The 27,215-nt window shown below is 42.1% G+C and overlaps 1 protein-coding gene across 10 annotated transcripts; it reads left to right on the top strand.

Moving 5' to 3' along the window:
- Positions 1–281: 281 nt before the first annotated feature.
- MAJIN (membrane anchored junction protein) lies at positions 282–26,986 on the top strand. 10 transcript variants are annotated; one of them, XM_043581638.1, is made up of 13 exons: positions 658–941; positions 3,137–3,273; positions 3,371–3,409; positions 8,928–9,045; positions 16,092–16,137; positions 17,800–17,875; positions 18,038–18,163; positions 19,270–19,301; positions 19,602–19,714; positions 20,924–20,987; positions 24,824–24,896; positions 25,666–25,783; positions 26,646–26,825. In XM_043581638.1, exons 3-13 carry the CDS (start codon positions 3,388–3,390, stop codon positions 26,689–26,691), a joined length of 834 nt encoding a protein of 277 aa, XP_043437573.1. In that variant the 5' UTR covers positions 658–941; positions 3,137–3,273; positions 3,371–3,387; the 3' UTR covers positions 26,692–26,825. The 10 variants fall into 10 exon arrangements, with proteins under 10 accessions (XP_043437575.1, XP_043437573.1, XP_043437577.1 ...); XM_043581642.1 differs by lacking the exon at positions 3,371–3,409; XM_043581640.1 differs by lacking the exons at positions 658–941; positions 3,137–3,273; positions 3,371–3,409 and adding an exon at positions 282–421.
- Positions 26,987–27,215: the final 229 nt, after the last annotated feature.

Below are 27,215 nucleotides of genomic sequence, written 5' to 3'. Positions count from 1 at the left end.
GACAAAAAGGCCCCGGCCGGGGTGGGGCCGCGAGCCACTCTGGACCTGAGCGGCGGACCACCCACGGGGCCGTGGCGCCGCGCCGCGCACGCTCACATCACGGCCAAACCTCGGCGCGCGCGCCCACAGCGGCAGGCGAGGGAGCACATCTGCGCGTGCGCAGAACGCTCGGCCCCGGCGGGAGGTGGGGCGGGGAGCGCGGTTGCGCGTGCGCAAAAGGGCTGGCGGGCGCGCGGCATGAGCCAAAGCGCGAGCGAGCGCCTGAGTGAGTTCGCGAGCCGCGCTTCGTGCGCAGTCGACGCCCGCACGTTTCGGGGGTGCTCTCCGGGCGGAACTGCGGCCGAGGCCGCTTGTACGAAGCGCGAGGAACCCGTAGCCTGTATAAGGGCCCGGCCTGGCCTGGGAAAGTCTTGAGTCTGAGGTAACGGCCCACAGCGGCCTGGTGCTCCCGTGAGGGTGGCGCTTCGTGGCCTTTTATTTTCCGAGGGAGAGTTACAGCCCCGGCGGCCCCTCCCTTCAGCGGCGCAAGAGGGCCAGGCTGCCGCGGCCACTTGCAGGCCGCGAGGGTGGCCCGGGGCGGGCTGGGCAGCGGGGGGCGGCGGCGGCCTGGGCCGACCCCCTTCGCCGGGCGAGCGGAGCGGCGGCGCCGAGGCCGAGAACGCGGCGCGCTGGCCGCTCTTCCCGCCCCCGAGGGCCGCCCCGTCTTCCGAGGGCCCCGCGCCCCCCTCGCCGCACCCTCTTTTTTAAAACCCCCTTTCCCCGTAACGAAAGTGTGCCCTCTGCTCTGCAGCCTCGCGGTGACCCCGGGCTCAGCGGTTGCCACGAAAGCAAGACTTCGCCCACGGAGACGTTTCTCGTCCCCGCCATGTCTTAGTGATCTCGGGGAGTCTCTGCCTTGGCTGACTCAACCTGGGAGGGAAATACTGGAGGCGTGGCACTCAGTGAGACCTCCCCTTCCCACCCACCCCCCAGCCCCGCCGTTTGAATCTTGGCATCTGCGAAAAGTGGAAAGATTAAGCCTGCCTTGGTCCTTGACTTTTCTCAACTTCAGTGCCTCCCCTTGCGCATGTGCAGGTGGTGAACCTACCGCAGTATCCCAACCGTCTCCCTAAAATCGCTCTTTGGCTGGCTCGTGGGCACCTTAAAATTGAGCACGTCCCACTAAGGAGGTCACATCTTCCCCCTCAAAAATGGACTTTCCAGGGGCGCCTGGGTGGCTCAGTGGTTGTGGGGTTCTTGATTTCAGCTCAGGAGGTCATCAGCAACTCCCGGTTGGTGAGTTCCAGCCCCACTTCGAACTCTGCTCTGGCAGTGGGGAGCCTGCTTGAGCCATCTCTTTCTCCCTCTCTCTTACCCCTCCCCTGCTCGCTCTCTCTTTCTCAAAAAAAGGAATAAACTGAAAACTTTTTAAAAAATGTACTTTATAGGGGCGCCTGGGTGGCTCAGTCAGTTGAGCGTCCGACTGCAGCTCAGGTCATGATCTTATGGTTGGTGAGTTCAAGCCCTGCGTGGGGCTCTGTGCCGACAGCTGGGAGCCTGGAGCCTGCTTCAGATTCTGTGTCTCCCTGTCTCTCTGTTCCTCCCCGGGTCACACCATCTCTCTCTTTCAAAAAATAAATAAACATTAAAATTTTTTTTAAAGTTTACTTTCTAAGGCTACTTTTTCAGGAAGTGGTACTTTTTTTCCTCTTCCATTAGCTGCTCAAGCAATTAGGAATCATCTTTGTTCTCTCTCCCTTCCCTCATCAGTTGACAAAATCATGTCTAGACATCTTCGCATCTTCGCATCTTCTTTTATCTTCGCAGGCATCCTCCAAACCAATCCTTTTCTCTTCATCTCCACTTTTGTCACTGGAGACCAGGCCACTTAATCAGCTTCTGCCTAGCACCACAGGCATCTCCTAGCTGGTCCTAGTCCTTTTTTATCTGTTCTTGTTCTGGATTATTTCCCACGTTACAACCGGATCCATAGATATGTGTACTTTAACTCACAGCTGTGTGGTCATTTCTTTATTATACCCTTCAGCGCCTTCCTATTGCTTTCAGGATAGACTCCACAATTCATAACCTGGGCTGTAAGAAAGGCCCACATCCCTTCTTTACCTGCACTTTCTCCCCTGATGATCACGTCTGTTCAATAGTTTCAAATACCACCTAAACACTGATTACTTAAATTTACATTTCCATCCCGATTTCCATCTCTTGCACACTAGGAGACCACCCTCTCAGCATATCCACTGGGATGTTGAATAGGCCTTAGACTTAACCAAAACAGAACTATTGAGTTTCTCTACAAATCTCTTTCCCTAGAATCCTTCCCCATCTCAGAAAAGGGTATGTACCATCCTCCACCTAATAGCAAAGGCTGAAAACATAAGAACCGTCCTTGACTCCCACATCTAGTCCATCAGTCTAAAATATACCCCCATTCAGCTATTCATTAAGACTCCCCAGTCAAAATCAGCATCATCTTTCTCCTGGACTACTACAAAAGTTTCCTAACTGGTTCCCTGCTTCTACTTTTACCCTTGTACAGTTCATCTTTCTAAAACAAATCAAATCCTTTCATTCTTTATAAAACCCTTAGCATAAAATTTGAACTCTTTACAGTGGCCTACAGGCCTTACACGATCTGGTTGCTTCTTATCTCTGACTTCGTCTTCCTCTATTCTGTTTTCATTCTCTGTGCTCCAGTCACACTGACCTTTCTGTCCATTAAACCTAAACCACCCATCACAAGGCATCTGTGATTGCTGGTTTTTTTTCTGCTTGGAATGCTTTTCCTCTTGACTTCGCATGGTTGTTCAACTTTCCATTTGGGCCTCAGCTCAGCTGTAATCTTGTCCGAAAAGTCTTCCCTGGCCACAGTAGTTAAGCACCCTCCCAGTTACTCTTTTCTATGAAACTCTTTTATTTTCTTTAGAGTACTTAGAGTACTTCAAATTACATTTATGGACTTACATGTTTATTGTTGCTTCCACACCTGAAATATAAGCCCTTAAAGACAAGTTATCACGTCTCTCTTGTTATACTCTAGACATAGAGCAGTGCATAGTAAGGCTCTCACATGTATGCTGACTAACTCATTGCTTATTTGTATGTGTTATCTCAAAGCACTGTCCTTTTTGCCCACTAGGTTCCAAGTTTCTATACTTCTTTCTTTTGAAAGCGCCATGCTCTCTCCAAGTTGAAGACTCTTACATCTTCTGTTTCCTGTACGCACCTCAGGCCTGCTCTCTTTTTGTGCGTCCCTAACTCATATTCATCCCTCAGGTATGAGTCTTTTACTTAGAATGGGCTTCCATGATTTCCTTTCTAGGGTTAGGATTCTCTGTATCATGTTCCCATATCACCCTGTTCTTTTTTGTAGCAGTCACCACACTTGAAATGATTTGTAAGCTCTTTGCAGGTGAGGACCAAGTTCCAATCCTCTCCACTTCATCTCCAGCGCTTCCGCTTCTGGAACATTGTAGGCATGCGAATATTTGTGAGCTGAATGAATGAATGTTGAATGAACATGAGATTGAGAGGCTCAGATCAGGTAAAAACTAGGAGAGCAGTTAGCATGGAAAATGAATTAGCTGACTCTACCTTTCCTACTTCGATAGAAGTTTTTGGATCTTGTGAGCTAGAGATAAGAAAGCATTATATACACTGAAAGTGCTTTATAAATATGAGGTTTGCTTGTTTGCTAAGGCCTCTTCACCATTAGAGCCCTGTGGTTTGATGGTTATTCAAAGTACAAAACTTTATGTTTCTTAGTCATAATAAATGATTTGTTGTTTTAGAGCTGGGCTTAAAATGTAAAATATAAAGAATTGAGGCTAATATTGAGTGTAGGCCAGTTCATAATCAGTTGGACTGTCTTGCTTTAACAATTCATCTGAGTTTTAGTCTTGCCCGTCATGGCCAAATTAGATGATCTCCTCAAGTCAGCTATATCTTTTTGTAAATACAGTTCTTATCTCTGCCCCCCGCCCCACATCTCACCAGAATTGGATTAAACTTAGTAAAATATTTCAAATTTCCTGTATGAAATGTCTCTCATTACATAAAAAGTAATTTAGTTTTCTTATTAATTTCTTCAGAATCTGCCATTGTTTCCTGGCAAGAACAAAGCTGGATATTTTAGAAGCTTTCTTTTTTCTTTTCTTTTCTTTTCTTTTCTTTTCTTTTCTTTTCTTTTCTTTTCTTTCTTTTCTTTTCTTTTCTTTTCTTTTCTTTTCTTCTTTTTTCGTAGGCTCCACACTCAGCATAGAGCCCAACTCAGGGCTTGAACTCACGACCCTGAGCTGAGATCAACAGTTGGACGCTTAACCAACTGAGCCACCCAGGTACCCCTCAAGCTTTCTTTTCACACTTTCCTATATCAGTCTTCTGTCACTAAGACCATCGAGATATGTACATCAAGGACTCAAGAGTTTTGAGCTCAAAGTTGTAAAAGATGTTCCTTTCTCTCTACCTAAGCATATTCTCTAAACCATTTGCCCTTCTGAAACTACTGATGCTTTCCCCCCCACCAATTTTACATATTCTTCCCTACATGTACGGGTGAGTACAGGTCAACTCACCCAATGGTGTAACCAAAAGATAAAATGTCTCTCATTGCCTTCAGTTTTACATCCAAATGCTTTTTGGGTTCCTGGGGTTGGTAGGATGTTTAGAGTGCTACAGTGAATTCAGTGTGATGTGAATGCTAATAGGTTGATCATCATGTAACAAGCCAGAGCTTCTGGGCAGGGTGATGAGATGAGATACCATTCTATTGCTTTTCTAGAATAAGGACCACAGTTCTGGACCTATTGACTAAAGGTAGTTTTTCCAATAGCTTTTAGGATGGTTAAGATGTAAGTGGTGCAAAGGTAACTTAAGAGATTAACTTAGACTCCTTTCTGGTCTACTGACTTGTCCATTAGGCCTTTTAATTTCACTTTAGGGCATCTTCCTACCTCTCTGTTAGAAACTTTAGTTACTCCTTACCTCTCAAACAAAACAAAACAAAACAAAATCTAACACAGTTCCAAGGGCAAATCTATTCCTGAACAAATGCCAAGAGCATTTTAAAGATTGTGTTTTACCAGAAAGAGTAGGAAGAAACCTAAAGAGAAAGAACGATACCAGTAAACACGAAAGTATTCTGGGTAGTCTTAGATCAGTCTCTCCCTGTCCCCTCCCATATCTTAAGACTTTGTTTTGTCTTAGAAAGGTTATTCTTTATTGAAAAACCTGTGTAGAGCACTAAAATAAGCAGTTATACCTGCATTATTTCATAACCATCCTAGCTACCCTGCAAGGTAAAGAAACGGAGAATAGTTCCTTTTGACAATAGAGCTTGAAGACAAACAAATGTGAACACTTTAACACTCCAAGAAATAATTCTAAGAACATTTGATCAGAAAAGCTTACATTTTGGTTTGATGCCTTTATACCCAGATTGAGTTTGCCTTGAGTCATCCACAATTATAAGAGTGACCAGGGTTACAATTTAATAAAGTGACTGACAGGGTATTGTGATGTAATGGGGAATGTGTGGGTCAAAGGAATCAGCAATCTTGGGGAGTGCTAATCCTGGTTCCGTACTAAGTTATATGACACCTTGTGGAAGTTATTTCGTTCTTTGTTGAAATCACTTTATTCTCATACGGTCTAAAACAGAGGGCACTTCCAACTATAGGCAACCATGAATCTCTGTTTGGAAATACAGACTTCAGAGAGTCTGAACATACTTCAGTAAAGCCAGGCAGACCTTGGAGACTAGCCAAGGACTTGTGAAGGTGGAAGGAGTTGCTGGTCATCTGTCTTCAATCTCAATTCTAAAACTTGGGTAGTAAATTCATAGTATCAGTGGGATTTCCCTGTTTTGTTACCCCCACTCATTAATGGTCACAGAGCCTATCATATTAGATCTGCTCAGTAAATGTATTTTGAATAAATGCTTATGAAGCTCTTTTATTCTTTAACACTATGGAGGATTTTTCCATCAAATATCACCAGATATATTTAGTGACAGCACTTCCTTATCTTCCACCTCAATAGTCAATATTATCCTCATATAACATTCAGCCCTGCTTTAGGTTCTATGAACTGACCCAGATGTTTCTTTATGTGAAAAATTACTAAAACCTTAAAAAATCGAACATCATTGCCTATGTGGCATTTAAATATAATTATTGGAAATTTTCAAAGAAAAGGTTCTTGATTGGGATTTGTCAGATTTTGCGCTGAAATTAAAAGTAGTCAGTTTTCCTCTCTTAAATTTGCTTTTCTAGTGAAGCATTAAGAGAGAAACTCTTCAAATCTATCAAAACAGCTAATGTTTATGTAATATTCTAGAGTTTATGGAGTGCTATTTACAGCATAATCTCATTTAATCCCACTACAATTCTAGATGGGATTCCCATTTGTAGATGCAGAAATTGAGAAATGGCAAGGCTAAGTGACTTGCTCAGGATCTAATGGCTAATAAGAAGCAGAGCTAGGACTCAGGCCTTGATCCTCCAATTGCAAATCTTACATGTTTCCAACTAATGCATTTTGCTTCTAAACTTTTCTTTGTTTTAACACCATCGTGTTGTTTGATCACCTAAAAATGGATTGAGAGTGACCCTTCTTCATATGTTAAGACCCCTTATTGTTATCTTGACTACAGTACTTAGGTTGAAAAATAACCTTGTGAAATCTTTGAACCAATAGTACTATGTGGTTGTTTTGGATTATGCTGTCTAATCTTTATTTTCAAATGAGGCAATTAGTGTGTGGTTGTTTCTGAAGCAGGCAGCCAGCAATTAACAGGCAGGCCCCAGCCAGAAGAGGGCTGTTGTTACCTTTTTCGGACAGCCACTGTGGTGCAGTACATGAAGTTTCCTCTCTGGATTGTCATTTCCAGCAAATGTCCTTCATTTCCTTTGCTCTGATCCCCCAGCCCTCAGTCTGTGGTGAGAGGTGACTGCACTTTAGTAAAACTCTCTGAATAACTGAAAGCTAAATTTTTGTGGCAGCAACTTTTGTGGCAGGTAGGCTCCTTTCCTACTTAGAAAAGTCATCTTAGCACCGAAAACACCATCAAATCTAGCTGGGTTCCTGCCATGCCTTGAGCATGGGAATCAACAAGCTTCCCTCCCCCCCCCCCCGCCCCCTCCCCCCCCCCCCCCCCCAGCCTTCCCCACCCCACCTCAGGATATGAACAGTATTTCCCCTCTGGTAACTTTGCAGTTGGCACCAAGTATTTCTTTTCACTTTTGACTGCAATTCTAGTCTAAATAGTCTCATGGGCTCTGGCTCCAACCCGCTGTCATTCTAATCCCAAGCAGCTGAGATCAGACACTGGGATATCTCTTTACTGGCAGCCCCAGACATGAACTCTGGAAATTGTGGGAAATTCCATTCTTTGGGCACGTAGATCTTCTGACTCCACCACATGAGAGTTTTCCCTGCTGAGTATAAATGGTACTGGGGTAATATGGAGGAAAGAGTAATGAAAATAGTCCTTTATGTGTATATAGTATTTTAATACTTACAAAATGATTTATATTCATTATCTTATTTTTTTGTCCTAAAAACCCCAGAAAGCAGAGTAGGAAAGTGGTTAAGAGGTATCAAGTCTGGCTTCATATTACTTCATTTGAAACTCAGTTCCAACATTCATCTCTCAATGTCTCAGTTTCCTTATCTATCAGATTTGGGCTGTTGATCTCAAAGCCTTGGTGTAAGGATTAAGTGAGATGATACATGTAAGACACTTAAGGTAGGGCATTTTAAAAAGTTGTTGTTAATTGTTATTATTGTATAAATAAGAAAATCAAGGCCCAGAGAAGCCAAAGAGGGATATTGGACCCGAGACTCAAACCTAAATTATTCTTTCTTTGTGCCTGTTCTGTCTACCCATCTTAGCTACCTCTGAAATCAATACTTTGTGTTGTGTGTAGGTAGCTTTTATCCTCAGGAACTCTGAACCTCTCATCTCATTATTTATTACTTACACTTCCATATGAAGAGACAGAAAGCGCAGGGTTTATTATCTCTACAAGTAAAAAGAGGCACAGAAAAGTCCCAGTGACTTAGAAAATCACTAATCACTGTGCTTAATTCTTTTTAGTGTGTACCGAATGCCTGCTTGGAGGAGAAGAGACATGCCATCCTTCTTTTCCCATCTTTCCCTTTTCCTGAATTTCCCTCAAAGAGGACCTTAAGTGACAGAGATTCAGGAATAGGAAAAGTAAATCTAGTAAGTGCTAGGAGGATAGTAGGTACTCTTGTGGCACAGGGCTCACAAGTGGTGAAAAGGAAGAGTGGTTGAGAGGTAGGGAAGATAAGGCATTCCTTGGCAGCCCTGGGAAACATTAGCGTACATCCTTATTTGCTGCATGAGCTGTGGCAGGAAGGTGTGTTCCTTCCTTAACTTCATCTAAAATTAACAGCAGAGGTCTTCCTAATTGTGCCACCTATTGGTACACTCGGATTGTTTCATTATTTGACTTGAGTCCTCTTCATACTGGCCTAGATTCCAAGGAAAGTGGGGAACAAGGGGGGGAGAATAGATTCAAGAGATGTTTGAGAGAGAGATTTAATCCTAAGAAAAACCTTATGAGGCATCAGATGTTGGTTATCATTAGTCTCATGAAGAGAAGTGATTTGCCCGAGGTTGTCAGGTAAACTACAAAACTCGAACCCAGGTCTTCTGATTTCAAGTATAGAGATTATTCCCAAACACCGTGTATCTTCCCCCATGCAGGTAGAAGAATGTTCCAAGTGATTAAAATAGGTGATTAATGTAAAATCTGAGACGGGACATAGGCAGTGGTGCTGAATGTTGGACATTTTACTCATGAAGAGACGCTACGGACTGGGCAGGTTCTCTTTCCCATATGATAACATAAGGAACCATCTTTAGCTTTTCAATAATTCTCTAATATTTGTATTTCATTTAGGCTATCATTTGGAAGCAATGAGTTTAAAACCCTTCACCTACCCGTTTCCAGAGACGAGGTTTCTTCACGCAGGACCCAATGTGTATAAATTCAAAATTAGATATGGCAACAGTATCAGGTAATTTTGAAGCTAAGAGAGTAGCCTTTGCAAATACAGGTTAGTACATTCCCACAGGTATCCCTTCTCTACCTTCCCCCTGTCCAGGGGACTGGCTGAATTAGCATCTTGTAGGACTCTGTTTCCCATGTATTTTATTTTATTTTTTTAAGCTTATTTATTTGAGAAAGACAGAGACAGTGAGAGTGAGGGAGGGGCAGAGAGAGAGAGGAAGAGGACGAGAATCCCAAGCAAGCTCCACACTGCCAGCAGAGAGCCCAGCACAGGGCTCAAACCCATGAAACTGTGAGATTATGACCTGAGCTGAAACCAGAAGTCAGATGCTTAACTGACTGAGCCACCCAGGTACCCCTGTTTCCCAAGTATTTTATAGCCCATATATTAATATTCCTGTAAGTTTCTAAATTAGTGATGGCATACCTTTGGAGCAGTAGTTCTCAAGATTTTTTTTTTATCTCAAGATCTCTTTGCACTCGTAAGATTATCAAGGATCCCAAAGAGTTTGGTTATGTGGGTCATACCTGTCCATATGTATCATATACAGTTTAAAACAGGAAAATTAAAATAACATACTTACTAATTTAAAAATAATATATCATTAGGGGTGCCTTGGTGGGCTCAGTCGGTTAAGTGTCCAACTGCAACTTAGGTCATGATCTCACGGTTCGTGACTTTGAGCCCCACATCAGGCTTTCTGTTGTCAGGACAGAGCCTGCTTCAGATCCTCTTTCCACCTTTCTCAATGCCTCTCCCCATTTATTCTCTCTCTCTCTCTCTCTCTCTCAAAAAGTAAATAAACTTAAAACAAAAATAATATATCATTATGCTAAGGGAAATTAGAAAGATAAATATCATATAATTTCACTCGTAGGTGGAATTTAAGAAACAAAACATGAACATAGGGGAAGAGAAGGAAAAATAAGATAAAAACAGAGGCAGGCACCAAGGGATACAGGTGTGCTGTTTCGAAAGGACACATGCACCCCCATGTTTATAACAGCACTATCAACAATAGCCAGAGTATGGAAAGAGCCCAAATGTCCATCCATGGATGAATGGATAAAGAAGATGTGGTGTACATATATAAAATGGAGTATTACTTGGCAATCAAAGAGAATGAAATATTGCCATTTGCAACCATATGGATGGAACTAGAGGGTATTATGCTAAGAGAAATCAGTCAGAGAAAGACAAATATCATATGACTTCATTCATATGAGGACTTTAAGAGACAAAACAGATGAACATAAGGGAAAGGAAACAAAAATAATATAAAAACAGGGAGGGGGACAAAACATAAGAGACTCTTAAATATGGAGAACAAACAGGGATTACTGGAGGGGTTGTGGGATGGGGGATGGGCTAAATGGGTCAGGGGCATTAAGGAACCTATTCCTGAAATCATTGTTGTACTATATGCTAACTAATTTGGATGTAAATTTAAAAAAAATAAAAAAAAAAACAGAGGCAGGCAAACCATAAGAAACAAATACAGAGAACAAATTGAGGGTTGCTGGAGGGGTGTTGGGTGGGGGGATGGGCTAAATGGGTGATGGGCATTAAGGAGGGCACTTGTTGGGATGAGCACTGGGTGTTATATGTAAGTGGTGAATCACCAAATTCTACTCCAGAATCCCTTATTACACTATATGTTAACTAACTTGGATTTAAATAAAATTCTTAAAAATTGCTGAAAATAATGTCGTTAAATGTTAACAAATAATATGTTTTATTAAAAGTAACTATATTTTGGGGCACTTGGGTGGCTCAGTTGGTTGGGTGTCTTGATTTCAGCTCAAGTTATGATCTCATAGTTATGGGATCAAGCCCTGCATCAGGCTTTGCACTGATGGTGTGGAGCCTGCTTGGGATTCTCTCTCTCCCTCTCTCTCTCTCTGCCCCTCTCCCCTCAAAATAAATAAATAAACATTTTTTAAAAAGGTTATATTTTTAAAAAAATTAATGAGATTGGCACTGTTTACAGTGGGATAAAGACCCTAGGAATGCAAGGATGGTTCAGTATACAGACATCAGGGGCACCTGGGTGGCTCAGTCAGTTAAGCATCTGACTCGATTTTGTCTCATGTCATGATCTCTTGGTCTGTTACATTGAGCCCCATGTCTGGCTCTGTGCTGACAGCCAGAGCCTGCTTGGGATTCTCTCCCCCTCTCTCTCTGCCCTTCCCTCACTCTCTCTCTCTCTCTCTCTCTCTTTTTTATTTTATTTTTTAATTTTTTTCAACGTTTATTTATTTTTGAGACAGAGAGCATGAATGGGGGAGGGTCAGAGAGAGAGGGAGACACAGAATCTGAAACAGGCTCCAGGCACAGAGCCTGACGCGGGGCTTGAACTCGTGAACCGCGAGATCACGACCTGAGCCAAAGTCGGACACTTAACCAACTGAGCCACCCAGGCGTTCCTCTCTCTCTCTCTTAAAATAAATAAGCATTAAATACACACACACACACACACACAGAAATCAACCAATATAATACACCACAGTAACAGAATGTAAGGGGAAAAAGTCACATGATTATCTTAATTGAGAAAGAAAAAGCATTTGACCAAATCCAGCACCCTTGCATGATAAAAACACTCAATAAACTAGGAATAGAGGGGAACTTCCTCAATATGATAAAGACCATATATGAAAATCCCACAGCTAACTTACTCAGTTATGAAAAACTTAAAGCTTTTCTCTCAAGATGCTCATTTTCACTACTTCCATCCATCATAGTACTTGTTTCTAGCCAGAGCAATTAGTCAAGAAAAAGGAAGAAAATGCATACAAATTGGAAAGGAAGAAGTGAAACCATCTCTATCTGTGGACACCATGATCTTACCTGTAGAAAACCCTAAAGAATTCACACACACACACACACACACACACACACACACACACACACACACAAAACAAAACAAACAAAAAACCTATTAGAGCTGATCAATGAATTCAGCAAAGTTGCAGGATACAAAATCAACACACAAAATCAGTGGTATTTGTATACACTAGCAAAAAACAATCTGAGAAGAAAATTAAGAAAACAATTTCATTTACAGTAGTACCAATAAGAAAAATATTTAGCAATAAATTTAACCAAGGAGATGCAAGACTTGCCCACTGAAAACTACAAAAAGTTGCCAAAAGAAATTGAAGACTTACTAGATATCTATGTTTGTGGATTGGAAGACTTAATATTATTAAGATGACAAAGCAATCTACAGATTCAGTGAAATCCCTATCAAAATTCCAGTGGCATATTTTGCAAAACTGGACAAGCCCATCTTAAAATTCATATGAAATGGAGCATCCAGGTGGCTCAGTGGGTTGAGCATCCATCTCTTGATTTTGGCTCAGGTCATGGTCCCAGGGTCATGGGTTCGAGCCCCACATTGGGTTCTCCACTGAGAAGTGGAGCCTGCTTGGGATTTTCTCTCTCCTCCCGCTCTCTCTCTTAAAAAAAAAATCATGGAATTTCAAGAGACCCTGAATAGCCAAAATAATCTCGATAAAGAACAAAATTGGAAGACTCCTACTTCCCAATTTAAGAACTTGCTACAAAGCTACAGGTAACCCAAAAAGCTACAGGTAATGGCGTAAGAACAGCTTACAGACCATAGAATAGAATTGAGAGCCTAGAAATAAACCTTCACATTCACATCTTTGGTCAATTAGTTTTTGACTAGAATGCCAAAACTGTTCAATAGTGGAGGAACAGTGTCTTTAACAAATGGTTCTGAGAAGAATGGATATCCACATGCAGAAGAATGAAGTTAGACCCTTATATTGTACACAGAACTTACAAAAAATAGATCAAAGACCTAAATTTAAGAGCTAAAACTATAAAACTCTTAGGAGAAAACATAGGTGCAAATCTTCATGACTTTGAATTTGGCAGTGGTTTCTTAAATACCATACCAAAAGCATAGGCAACAAAAGAAAATTCGATAAATTTGGACTGCATTAAATTTTTAAAAATTGTGCATCAAAGGACACTATCAACAGAGTGCAAGGGCAACTCACAGATGGGAGAAAATATCTATAAATCACATATCTGGTAAGAGTTTAATATCCAGAATATAGAAAGAAGTACAACTCAGGGAACCTGGGTGGCTCAGTCTGTTAAGCATCCGACTCTGGATTTTGGTTCAGTTCATGATCTCATGGTTTGTGAGTTTAAGCTCCAAGTCTGGCTCTGTGCTGACAGTGCAGAGCCTGCGTGGGATCTCTGTCTCCCTCTCTCTGTCTCTCTGCCCCACACTGCTTGTGCTCTCTCTCTCAAAAATAAACACTAAAAATAAATAAATAAATAAATAAATGAACATGAAAAGAAGTACAACTCAAAAACAACAAAATAAACCAGTTTAAGAATCGACAAAGGCTGGGGTGCCTGGGTGGCTCTTTTAGGTGACCAACTTCAGCTCAGGTCTTGATCTCGAAGTTGGTGAGTTTGAGCTCCCCATGGGGGTCTGCACTGACAGTGCGGATCCTGCTTCAAATCCTCTGTCTCCCTTCTCTCTCTCCCCTCCCCCACTTGTGCACACGCTCTCTCTCTCTCTCCCTCTCTCAAAAATAAACATTTAAAAAATAATAAAAATGGACAAAGTATTTAAATAGACATTACTTCAAATGAGATCCACAAATGGCCGATACGCACATGAGAAGATGCTCAATATCCTTACACCAGGGACATGCAAATCCAAACCTTAATGAGATACCACTTCACACCTACTTGGATGGGTATTAAAAAAAAAAACACCCAGAAAATAACAGTTGGCAAGGATATGGAGAAATTGGAAGTCTTGTATAGAACTGATGGGAATATAAAATAGTGCACCTGCCATGGAAAACAATTTGGCAGTTCCTCAAAAAGTTAAACATAGAATTACCATATAACACAGCAATTTCATTCCTAGGTATATGCCCAAAAGAATTGAAAACAGGGAGTCAAGCAGATTCTTGTACAACAATGTTCATAGCTGTATTATTCATGATAGAAGATGGAAACAGCCCAAGTGCCATCAAATTGGTGAATGTATAAACAAAATGTAGTTATATGCGTGCTGTATACATATATGCAATAGAATATTATTCAGCTACTAAAGAAATTGCAAAAGAAATGAAGTTCTGATACCTGTACAACATGGATGAACCGCAAAAACATTATGCTAATTGAAATAATCCAGGAACAAAAGGAAAAGTATGATTCTATTTCTATGAAATATTAAACAGGAAAATTCATAGAGACAGAAAATAGATTAGGGGTCACCATGGGAGGGGTGGAAGGGAGAATGAGGAGTTCTTGCTTAATGAGTACAGTGTTTCTGTTTGGGAAGATAAGCTTTGGAAAAATAGTGGTGATGGTTGTACACCATGGTTGTGAGTCTAATTAACACTGCTGAATTGTATACTTAAAAATGGCTAAAATGGCAAATTTTAGGTTTTATATATTTTACAATTTTAAAATGTATTAGTTAATTTAAAATAATGTATCCATTAAGTGTTAACACATTTTTATTAAAAATAGCTAATTTTCAAAGACAAAAAAATTAATGAGAAGATTGGCATTGTTTTAAATTTTTGCAAATCTCATTAGTCTGGCTTGATAGAAAGCTGATAGATTATATCTGCTTCTGCATTCAGTCTGGTTTTTTTGGTTGAATTATATGAAAAAAATCCAGCCCCACATAGATGTGTAGTTGGGGAAGGTAGAAATGTATTAATAGCCTTCACAGATTATTGTGGGCATTCTTTGACCCTACATTAAAATTTAAGAAGTGATAGTTTTTTTGTTTGGTTTTGTTTAACGTGGTACTTTTTTAAAAGTTAGTTGCAATATGGAATCTGAAATTCTATCAGTGAACATTTTGAACTCTGCTGTATTAAAATCTGTCTTGTTCTGGGAGTGAATCTTTTACCTAGGATGATTTGTAACATAACGTGTTTCATTGGTCATTTGGAAAATATTGGTTGACTGACTTATATAGATAATCCAAATGTCAACACACTTCGTTACACAATATCAAAAAATCATATCTGTTAATATCACGATCAATCTTAGAAAAGTGTTTTAAGTTTTTGAAACTTGTCGATCTCACTGTGGTGGATTGAGTTTTCCAAAGTTCAAATTTTGCTTGAAATCCCAAAATTCATCATTGGCACAAATAAACACTGTCAGTTGTTTTGCTTGAATTGATAAGCTCACTATTCATTTTTGAGGAAATGTCACATTTCTAAGTCTGTATAATGACTATAGTGTGTTAGCTGATCATTGAAGTAAAATACCATTCCATGAAAGGCAGCTAGTTTAATCTGCAACTAACTTTAACAGTTAGTTGCCCAAGTGCTTTTCCTCAAGACACCCATCATATTTCTGTATGCAGCAGAAGTACTTAATGAATACTTCCCATTTATCACATAGTGTATTAAAAAGACATATATTTAAGGGTTGAGATTTTATAAAATTATTAATTTTTTTCTTGCTTCCTCAAATATATTAAATGAAGCTGGATTTTTTTTTCCTGTGTGGCAGTCAAGATTACCACAACTGCTAGTACAGTTTAGTGTAACTAGCTAGATTTGTGCAAAGGCACCAGCAATTTTGCCCTCCATTGCTTTTGTTACTAATGATTACAAATGTTAACACAGCAAGGAAAAAAAAGGCAAATAACATCTTATTATTAGTATAAAAAGAGTTATGCCTTCAAGAACACTTGACAGGGGCTTGAGGATGCCTGGTGGTCCACAGACTACACTTGAGTACAACAAGTCTAACAAATTATTAACTTAATTTCAGGTCTTGGCAAGTTAATGGGGAAGATATTTTGGAACAACCTTCTACCAGTTCTCAGACCATACCACCTACGTGATCACTTCTTCCCATGAGCTGTTGGTCAACACACACGATTCTTACTTAGTCATGTTTCTGTAGCTCAGTGGAAGTGTCATTTTTGCTCTTCTGTCTACTCTGTACTGACAGTAGAGTCTAGCGTCTTCAGAGCTTTCCTTCTCAGCTTATTTATCTCTTGTTTGTTTACCTTCTAGAGGGGAAGAGATAGAAGATAAGGAAGTCATCCTCAAGGAGCTGGAGGTAGGGGGAAAAGCAGACAACTTCTGGGAAAGTTATTCTTTAAGCCAAGGATGCGTCCATATCCAGCTTTTAATTATTTCCTGTGAACTGAGTCACAACCTCCACTTGATCACTTGGCTTCTCCCTGCCGTAGTTCCTCTGCAAAGAAACTTAACTGTTTTTCCAAGGAAATTAAAGCCTGTATCCTTTCTCAGTTCTTCTAGTTGAAGTGTCAGCACCTTTGAGGCTTAGAGTTCTATTGTTTCCACCAGAGTTCCCAGCCCTCTGCAGCTCTCTTCTGTGGTGGCTGGCATGGAGAAAGCTTCTGGAGGACTGCCGCCTTCCAGGGCTCTGGGAAGCCTCACCCTCCCAACCACTGCCTGGTACTTGACGTTCAGGAAACTCAATTGTAAATACACATACAAGACTGCTGTGTCTTCATTTTAATTGGAAACATTTGCAATTGCTTTATTCCCACTTCATTTTCATTCCTCCTTTACCCAGCCTTACTTAGGTTCTCCCACAGGAGAAACACTGAGCAAGTGAACAGCTTTGTGAATTGGTGAACGCGTTGGGCAAGGAGTCAGAGCTCTGGGCGCTGGCCTTGGATTCCAGCCCTGGCTGAGCCACTGATTAGCAGTGCGAACCCCAGCAAATCATTTCTGTCTCTTGGTCTTAATTGCCTTGTTCATAAAATGAGAGTTCTAAACTAGTTTATCTCTCTTCTGACTTCACAAACTCAGTGATTTGGGACCGTTCAGATTTATAAAGACATACACTGTCATATTTCAAGGAATTTGAATACAATGAAATATACAAACACAAAACTCTATGAAACCAAAAATTTGAGTCCTAGCCTTAAAGGTATCTATAGCTCTTTGGCTAAGTGTCGAAGGTACCTTAGAATCTTGTGGGAGATCAGAGACATTGTTATAAATAACAATTATTTTAATAATAGAACCATGAGAGTTTTCTGCTTATTTTAATTGTAAGTAGAGCAGAGTTTATTTCACTTTGCTTCAGTTAACATGGGCAGAGAAAAGTGCAAGGCAGTATCTAGCAAAGTGGAGAGACCATAGACCTCAGAGCCAATCACACCTAGATTTGAGTTAAGTTCTGCCTTCACAATGGGACTTTTGGGCAAGTTACCTACCTTCTCCAAGCCTGCTTCCTTACCTGTCAATGAGGTTGATAAACAGTACCTGTTTTCACGATTGTGGTGAGGGTTAGAAATAGATGTGTGCAGTGCCTGCCACACAGTAGCTCAGTATGCGGTAGCTAGGGAGCATTTATATACATTTATAACCAAAGTTTTCAAGGTGCTTTTTCTGTGTTCTTGCTCTCAGCTTTCAGGCAGATATTCTCATCTTCTTTTACTCAGAAAACATTTGTTGATAGGCATCGTGCCTAATGAATGGTTAAGAGAGTAAGCCCTGGAACCCCATTGCCTGGAACCCCATTGTTCATATCTTGGCCCCCTCCGTTACTCCCCCATTACTAAGAAAGGGCATTTCAGGCAGAGGGAACAGAGCATAGAAATGGAGGATCAGAAGGCATGTTCAGGGAACAGCACATAGTTCAGCTTTAATAGAATGAAGGGTTTGCAAAAAGCAGTGACAGGTGTAAATGGACAGATTGGCTGGGACTAGACAATATTAAACTCATTTCAGATTTTTTTTCCAGGATTCTATTCGTGTGGTCTTGGGAAACTTGGACAATCTGCAGCCATTTGCTACAGAACACTTCATTGTATTTCCCTGTATCCTTTCATTTCAGGATAGAAATAAGCTACAGGTCACACTATAGATTCAAATGGAAGCAGCAGACTCGTAGGACAGGGAAGGGCAAGGGTCTTATCCCTAGAATAGTACTCAGGGATTCGTACTGACTGCTTTCTTCACTCCTTAGCACCATTTCTCAGATAAAAGCAAATGGGAAAGAGTGTCCCACCTGAAATTCAAATATGGGGAAATCGTCTTGGCCCCCTATCCATTTGTTTTTACTCTGTATGTGGAGATGAAATGGTTTCATGAAAACCCGTCACCTGGTAAGTAGAATGATGGAAGTTTTAGTGGTGGAGGAGAAATAGGGAAGGTTGAATGTCCGTGGGTTAGCATTGCAAGGTCAGTATGGCAAAATGGCCAGCCTGACTGGGCCCTAACGCCACCCAGTGTAGAGGTTAGGAGCAAGTGCTCCAAGCCAGATGGCCTGGTTCAAATCCCAGTGGTTTTGCCACTTGAGAGCTGTGTGACCTTAGATGAGTTCCTTAATCTTTCTGTGCCCCCTTTGTGAAATGGCGAAGGATAATAATAGCACCCATCTCACTGAGTTGTTATATATATATATATATTAATTATACATATTAATAAACAAAGTCTGACAGTAATCACTCAGTGAAAGAGATCTCTTATATAAAAATACTTCCTTCCATTTTAGAGTATTCAGTGACTTTTACGTTAGCGGTATCTTAAAGGCATCTCCAGGTTTTTAATCTCTGAAGGCCATTGCTATTTTTACTCATAGAGGGACAAATAGATACCTGCCAGTTTGATTTGGAAAAGAGTGCAAAGGCCTTGCCTCAAAGTATCTCCCCAATTCATTTGTCACTAATGTCTGAAGTTCTACCTTTTTTCTTTTTTTCTTCTTAAAAATTTTTTTAATGTTTATTTATTTGTGTGAGAGAGAGACAGACAGAGTGTGAGCAGGGGAGGGGCAGAGAGAGGGAGACACAGAATTAGAAGCAGGCTCCAGGCTCTGAGCTGTCTGCACAGAGCCCGACACGGGGCTTGAACTCACAAACTGTGAGATCGTGACCTGAGCCAAAGTCGGACGCTTAACCGACTGAGCCCCCAGGGGCCCCTACCTTTTTTCTTTTATACTAAGGATCATTCCCTTTTAAGTGGCATATCATTAGAATATAATATAAATGTAGTATGTTTGACCTTGTAGATGACAATAGTTCTTTAAGTCTAAAAAATAGGGGAAGAGAGTTTGAAGACCCCGGATTTCTAGCAAAAGTGGTACCAGGCAGAAAAGGGAAAAGGCATACATAGAGCTTTTTTGTCTACGACCAGTTGTAAGAAATAAGTGGTAGCCAGAAATCCAGGTGAAACAGCATCTTGATCCATTATAACCTTCAAATTTCCATTGTAGGGAAACCAATAAATGACAGTCCTCTTGGATTGGTAAGTTTGCCTTTTCTACACAAGATGAAAATTGCCTTTATTGCCATGTCTTGTCCAAAAAGTCCTGCTCTTGTCTCTTCCTCTTACTTTGCCCCTTGGTTGCTGCCCAGGTCCAATCAGAATTGTATACACGAGACCATCTTTTTCCTCTTGGCTAAATTTCTAAGACTGTCTCTAACAACGATATCTAGCCTCACTTGCGAAGCTGGTGTTAAAAGTTGCTGTAGGCAATTTAGAGATGGGGAGTTCTCTTCACTGTGCCCTCGTGAACTGTGAGCAGGTCCGGAAAAGGAGTCACAGGAGTCTGGTTCCTCTCTGAAGGTGCCGGCGGAGACGAAAGCAGCAGGAGCCATGATGAGGAAACGAGCGCGAGTGGAAGTACCCAGCCCCCTGCACGGGCCAGAGCTGGACAGGTCAGTGGTGTTGGGGGAGAATTGAAATCCTGCATCCTCGTTAGGCTTCGCCAGCTGTTGCTGCTGGCCGATCTTGTCCTTCGCTGAGTCACTTTTTGTCTTCAGCCTTCACTGGTACCTGCTTATTTCCGGGGGTGGACTAAGGGAAGGAGACACGTTGATGTTTGCAAAGTAATTTGAAAACAGTTCCTTCCTCGGCAAAGTGGGAGTCTTCTGCTCATCAAGACAGTGACTATGAGGAAAGGCGATCACATCTGTACAACTGAATCCAACACATACTCAGCACTCAGCATGGTCACACTACCAGAAGGCCCAAGACTTAAGAAGTCCCAGCATATTATATAAGAACACAGAAAAATCCTCAAGAGAGTGAGAAAAAAATAAAATAAAATTCTATTTTACCTAGTAAGCAGTGAAGTTTTTTGGAAATCTGCCTTTAAGAGAGAATGTGAGCTAAAATGTAAATACATACAAGAGGGTATGTATCAGTCAATGGGTGAAATACTGCAATATTAGGGTCAATGTTGAACATATCCTTAACATGTTGAAGTTGCTATTGTGGAGGCTACTTACTTTATTCTTTACAATCTCTGTCAGGGACAGAGTGAATCAGTAAAGATAAGATAATTCAGTCATTCTTAACTCGCACCCAGAGAGGGCAGCTGGAATAATCCAAGGTGTGGTTTGCTCCCCAGCCCAAAGTGCTTTCAACCCATGTTCCCAGAGAGCAGCTGCTTCTTTCCTGGGGTCGTGTGGGCAAACAGTTCCGTGAGGGAACTGAGGCCTCTACCCTCCACATGCACATGTCAGGGAAGAGTCAGGAAACTTCTTTCCCAGACAGGTGGAATGTGAAGGTACTTGGAGGTGTGAAGCTTTGCTCTGTTCTATTTGACTGAATTTTCCATGGAGATGAGGCCTCACATCTTCCCTTTCTCTGGGTTTTGATGCAGTCAAGTATTTCAAAATCTGATTACCTGCTGTCAATCACATTTTCCCTTTCTCAACCCCTAGATCCTTAAATGTTTCAAATTGGGATTCTGCTGTGAATTAAAGCAGCACCCAAAGAAAATTTGGCCACGCAATTTATTCCGTAGGCCAGGAGTGGTATAAAAATAGCCAACCTGCTGAAATATTCATTTAGGCCACATTTGCTTAAATGTGATGTTGCTGCTGCCAGTAACATTTCCTGGGCTTTTTTCCCCACCTCAGGGCCAAGATGGGGATTTCCAGCCAAGGCCCCAGCAAAAAGAGGCCCCTTATGGAAACCAGGAGGGTAAGCACCAAAATGGAGGCTGCAAGGCTTTTGGCTGTTCCTGTTCTGTAACAAGTCATAACTCCTGTTACCAGCACATTTTGGTCCTAAGTACAGACTGAATTGACTGAACTCATTCTCAGGTTTCACCATCTGCAGAATAACATTCAGCCACTCTACTTCTGCCACAACCTGTCCCAAAAGTAGCCACATAATACACACATCGATGAATCCTTTTGTTAAAAGGCCTTTTCTTCTCAGCTTAAAAAGCTGCTTCTTGTACTCTGCAGTGAGAGAAGAAAATAGGTCTGTTGAATCGGGGTGGGATCTGGTATAGAATTTTTTCATTTTAGAAAACTTTTTGCCTTCATCTGCACCGGGGTCTGAGTCTGGGAACATCTAGTTTTTATAGACAAGCTAGGCATACATCAGCATGGGATACTGGTAAGAGAAAACTTCACTTAGAGCAGTGATGGGCTGGCCCCAGTGGCATTTGATTTCATTTGTGAGGTTTATTCCCCATTTAGATATTCATATACCTGCTACTCTTGCATTTCAGGGCTTCTTTTTTAGTAGCCTGTGGAAGAGTCCCCTTTTTCTTTTCTTCCCCTCTTGAAATAGCTGTTATTTGTGTCTTTTTCTTACTTTTCACTTATCTCTCCAAAGTAGCTCTGACCTAAGTATTTAAAGTTACTTAAGGTCACACTCCCTGTTCACCTCCCTCGCCTTCCCAGAACCCGTAGCATGATCAGTTATGCAGTAAGTATCTGTAAAACATGTGCATTTATTCGACAAACTGACTGCGTGTCTGCTGTGTGCCAAGTACTAGAGATCTCCTGCTCTCCCCTAAAAATGCCAACTGTGTAAAAAGCTAGGCAGACAATTATTGATAGATGTGCTACGTGCAAGAATAAAGGAAGCAAAGGGACCACAAAGGAGAACCTCACCCAAACCAGGTGGATGGGAGGGAGGCTTCTCAGAGTAGCTCAGAGAACTAAAGCCAAGAGGAACGAATATAGTGCTTTTGGTGACTGCAAGCCAGTGCACCTGGAGCTTAGAGTACAGTGCTAAGAAATGTTATTGGAGAGATCAGCACAGGCTGGATCTTGAAAGACTTAAGGGCAACTTCAAGATCACAGGCTTTCCCCTAAAACATTTTTTAAGTAGGAAAGTAAAGTGATTTTCATTTCTATATGATTATTCTGCCTCCTGTTTGCAAGGTATTGTGTTAGGTGCTGGGGTGCACCCAAACATGTAAAACATGGTTTTTCTTGCAGGGATTTATTGTTTAGTTAGGGAAAGAGAGAACCCTTAGGGACTCAGTCCTCTGGCTCCGTGGGTAGGGGCAGGGTATAGGACCCATTATGCCATGGCCACCTGGCCCACTGAGTGATTGTAGACAGATGATTGCCCTCTTCTATACTCCTATCCTTTCAAGAGGGAAGAAAAAGAAATGAGAAAGTACAGGAGGGGTACATGAAGCTCTGAAGAACAAAGACGCTTTATACAACCAAGATAATTACTATTAAAAGAACATTTCCCTCACTCTCTATCCTTCATACCTTCCTATTCTTAGTTTGACACATCATCTCCCTCAAGAACAGTACCCACAGTTTCTTACTCAACATAATTACCTTTTCAACCTGATACTGGGTTTAGAAAAAAACTCTGAGCCCAAAAAAAAAAAAAAAAAAAAAAAACACCGAAACAAAACCCAAAAGGAACATGTTTATTGATTTTGACTCAAAGCCCAATGACAGTCTCCATTGTAGACCCTGTTCCCAGAAAGAGGATTTCTCTTGAATTAGAGTGATCATAGTGGCTCTCAGTGTAAGTCACTTGAGATGGAAAAATCGAATTTGCTCCTATGGTCCAATGCTTAATATTTTCTCTCCCCTTTGGGGAACTCAAGATGTAGGGTCACAGTCAGTGTGGACTGTCATGTCTTAACAGGACACCACTGGGAGCTGATACAGGGAAAGCTTCGAAGAACATGGCTCATATCTAAATAAAGTCTCTGTTTCATAAGAGGTGTTTTGGGGAGAATGGGAAGGAAAGGCAGGCCCATTCCCTTTATTACTCGAGGTGCCAGACTAGAGATCCAGACTTTGTAAGGACAAAAAGGGGGAGAGCAGATGTAAAACAGACTGCTGTGTGTGTGTAGCTTTTTTTTTTTTTTTTGCCACTTCTGCTTGAACTGCTTGAACTTTTTTTAAAATTTCTTTTTTTTTTTTTTTTTAATTTTGAGAGACAGCGTGAGCCAGGGAGGTGCAGAGAGAGCAAGGGATAGAGGATCTGAAGCAGGCTCTGCACTGACAGCAGAGAGCCCAATGTGGGGCTTGAATTCAAGAGCCACAAGATCATGACCTGAGCTGAAGTTGGACGCTCAACTGATTGAGCCACCCAGGTGCCCCTTGAACTATACTTTTAAGCAGATCTGGCCCTGAACATATAGAGGACAGTTTTGTGTTGGGTTGTCAGTGTATTATTATGTCTTGTTGGATGTCCCAGATGGTACCATCAGTTTAATTTCAGGCTATGTTTTTCTTTTCTTGTGACATTTTCCTGAGGAGACATCTGTCAAGATTTTAGGAGAACACAAATGCTAACCTATATTGTGAGGGGAATCTGCCCTGGTTGAGAGATCTTTACCTCTGTCCCAGGGCCTTTGAACCCTTCTATTCCCCACTGCCACCCTTAGTGGATGCTTTCATTAGAGCCAGTGCAGCAGAATTTAAGCTCCAAACCATAGTTTCATTAAATTTGTAAGAATCATTTTCTCAAGCTAGAAGTTAGAGCTGTGCCCTCTCAATTCCATCTCCACCCTGTGGTGGACTGCAAGCCAGTGCACCTGGAGACTTAGAAGAGGTAAGAGTTCCCCTTCACTTTTATAGGAGTATGACCCAGGTAGCAGCCTATGTGTTCCGGAAATTGAGGGTTTATGGAAATGTTTATCTTAGAAATACAACTCATGCTTAAGATGGAGGCTACAGCCTAATTTCTTTCTTTCTTTTTTTTTTTTCATCCTAACTTTCCTAGAGGCTTATCATACCTCTGCCTCCCAGACCCACCTTGATAGTCCACAGCCCCTGGCTGTAGAATTCTTCACCAGCACAATGGCTCAAGGAACTTCCCAGCACTGCTAAGGTAGTCAGGCCCTTTCCAGGTGAGGGGAGTGGCCAGTTAGCAGAGAGTCCCAAAGAAAATATATGAACCATGATTCTGAATATTGGGGTATCAACTGGAAATGTGGGCTTGGAACCAGGTTATAGGATGTCCTCCTCAAAGTATTAAAAGAAGTTCTGTAGGGGCTCCTGGGTGGCTCAGTCGGTTAAGCGTCCAACTTTAGCTCAGGTCATGATCTCACGGTCCATGGGCTCGAGCCCCGTGTCGGGCTCTGTACTGTCGGTTACAGAGCCTGGAGTCTGCTTCGGATTCTGTGTCTCCCTCTCTCTTTGCCCCTCCCCAACTCATGCTCTGTCTCTCTCAAAAAATGAATAAACTTTAAAAAAAGAAGTTCTGTAAAGGAGTAGCCCAGGGAGAAGACTGAGTTATAGTGTGCTGCCTGCTTATGCCATAGTCATATTTCCACTACCCAGCTCTAGCCACACTCATCTTTTTAGTTGTTAAAGGTAGTGCCTCCTATACACCATGTCCCTGTCTAAAATGCCCTGCTCTCTCTGACCGTCTCTTCACCCCCATTATGATAAAATTTCACTCATCTGTCAAGACCCCATTCAAATAGCACTTTCCCTGCGAAATCTTCCTTGACTAACCACCAACCAACAAATAGCATCCTGCCCACCAAGATGTATGGGAGTCAAGTTTAAAACTTTTCTTGGTCCTCTTTTTATCAGAACATGGAAAGAAAAACCAAGCAGAAATGTCAGGAGAGCCCAACGTTTGATATCACTGATGTCCAGGAACAGGGTAGGTTCTGGGAAATTTATTCTCTTTTAATAATCATCCTGACCTCTTTCGTTCTCTGATGAGCAGAGCAACACAGAGCTGAGTCTGGGTACACTTGCTGGGTGATATACCTGCTCCCATGAAGACTCTTGTTGGCCATCCTCTGGTGTGGGGGCCTGCCCTCGAATCGTAAACGCTCCCTCAGCTTCCAAGAGAAGTGAGAGGAAACAATGCATGTCCTTCCTGTGCAAATGATGATGAAATTGATGCTCCCACTATTTGAAAACAGTTCTATACGGGTGATAAGTTTTACAGGAAAGTTGGGAGGGATGTGTTTCACTGTTCTGTCTCGTTGGAGAATAATCTCTGGGAAGCTGTCTTTCCTCCTCTTCCCTTCAGGGCATTAATGTGAATATTGGAGGTGCAGCAGATGTTCAGCAAAGGCTGGAAATGCTTGTTAAGATGTCCAGCATGAGGATTCAGTATGGATTGTAGTTATCACAGATGCAGGGATGTAAGCACATGAGTTCTTCAACAAGTTGTCATTCCATGAGAAAACATCATGGTGGGTGGCCAGGACTTAAGCCGTGTAAAAATCTCAGGGGCCCAACTAAAAATAGTCCAAGGTCAGAGTAGTATCTTACTGGGCTGAGATGAAATTGGGAAGGTCTCAACAAACAGTTTGGCTAGCTTCGAACAAATGGTGTGAGGCTGCCCTTGGCCCATACTAGATGTCATGTGAAAGTCCCTGGGCTAATACCTTTTCCCTGCCTGAGTGTTTTCCTTGCAGATTCTAAGCTGGGGGACAGCCTAGTGGGACAGATCATCCCCCCATTGCAGCAAGACAATCCATCTCCACCGGAAAGACCCGCAGAGCTGGCAACCAATGGCTTCTTTGGGTTTCTAAGGTAGGATGGATTTCTTTGCTGTCATTAAACTGAGACCCAGAGCAATCTAGCTCCAGAGTCTGCCTCATTGAATCTTTTGGGGAAATTAGAAAAGCAAGCAGATTCCCCACATAATCTCTATTTTTCCCGGGATACAGGATGGAAATGAGACAGCACAAGGGCCCTGACTGAATTTATTTATTTTATTTATTTTTTTTAATTTTTTTTTTTCAACATTTATTTATTTTTTGGGACAGAGAGAGACAGAGCATGAACGGGGGAGGGGCAGAGAGAGAGGGAGACACAGAATCGGAAGCAGGTTCCAGGCTCTGAGCCATCAGCCCAGAGCCCGACGCAGGGCTCGAACTCATGGACCGTGAGATCGTGACCTGGCTGAGGTCGGACGCTTAACCGACTGCGCCACCCAGGCGCCCCGGCCCTGACTGAGTTTAATAAAGACCGTGTCTTGTTCGCTTTTACACATCCCACCCCACCCCACCCCAGTGTGCCTAGCATTGGACCTTGTCCCATAAATGCTGCTTAAACAGAGCCTGTTCTTACCGTTAGGTCATTCAGATGCTTCGGTTACCAAAATGTTTCCATTCTCCTCTCTGAATCTAGGCTGTGTCTTCAGAGTCCTTTTTGCGGAAGACAATTAGCAAATCCCTTTATCCATCTAGAGCTCAGCCATCCCATTGAATTCTCCTTCATGTGTCCCTCCTGAGTATAATTGAATTTGGGTACCTTTTCAAATGCTGTTCCAGACTTGAATCCATTCAGTGGTTCCCCGAAGCCAAAATGTCCTAGCTAATGGAGCCCTAATGGGACTGGGAGAAGGGAGGGACCTCTAGAATCTCAAGCCACTCTGTTCTCCTTCCTGCAGCTCTCTCTTCCCCTTTCGTTATTTCTTCGGAAAGAGCAGCTGGTGAGTCTTCCAGATGCAGCAGTGGGAAGAGCGTCCTCTCGCAATGACTCTTCCCGTTCCACCCTCCATGCATGACATTTCAGTCAAGGGGAACGTGGGCCCTAAACTCTCTGAGTCCTCTTGTGGGTTTGTCCTATCCTTTGCCTCTTTACAGTGGATTTTTTTTTTTTTCAATTTAAAACACTAAGAAAAGAACTTCCTAAAATGTTCTAGTCTGAGAATTGTACGCTCTGAGGGCCAGTTTAGGTCTTTCGTCTCCAGCACTTAGGATCCTAATGAAAATAAATTATTTACAAAGAGTTATTGACTGAATTTCATGAAGCAGAGAGAGAGAAAACTTCTCCCTGAAGATACAGGGAAGCAATGCCTGAAACCTCCCCTGGGTCTGCCTGGTCCTTGTTGGTGGGATGCTTTGGGTGGGTGGGGTCTGCACATGACAGCAAACTTTAGCCTCCCTGCCGGGGCCTAGGGAATGAAGTTTGTAAGACTCAAGAGCCCCACAGACCCCCAAGACATCATCTGTCCCCA

This window comes from Prionailurus bengalensis, chromosome D1, assembly GCF_016509475.1.
Source record: "Prionailurus bengalensis isolate Pbe53 chromosome D1, Fcat_Pben_1.1_paternal_pri, whole genome shotgun sequence".
NCBI classification, from domain to species: domain Eukaryota; kingdom Metazoa; phylum Chordata; class Mammalia; order Carnivora; family Felidae; genus Prionailurus; species Prionailurus bengalensis.
This window is presented reverse-complemented; position numbering and strand designations above follow the sequence as displayed.

Bases quoted from the DNA above. Each gene is read 5' to 3' on its own strand.
- MAJIN (XM_043581636.1), top strand. From the start codon at position 1,191: ATGGACTTTCCAGGGGCGCCTGGGTGGCTCAGTGGTTGTGGGGTTCTT. The intron at 17,876-18,037 runs GTATCCTTTCAT...ACCATTTCTCAG, and splicing joins ACACTTCATTGTATTTCCCT to ATAAAAGCAAATGGGAAAGA. The intron at 24,897-25,665 runs GTAGGTTCTGGG...TTTTCCTTGCAG, and splicing joins CACTGATGTCCAGGAACAGG to ATTCTAAGCTGGGGGACAGC.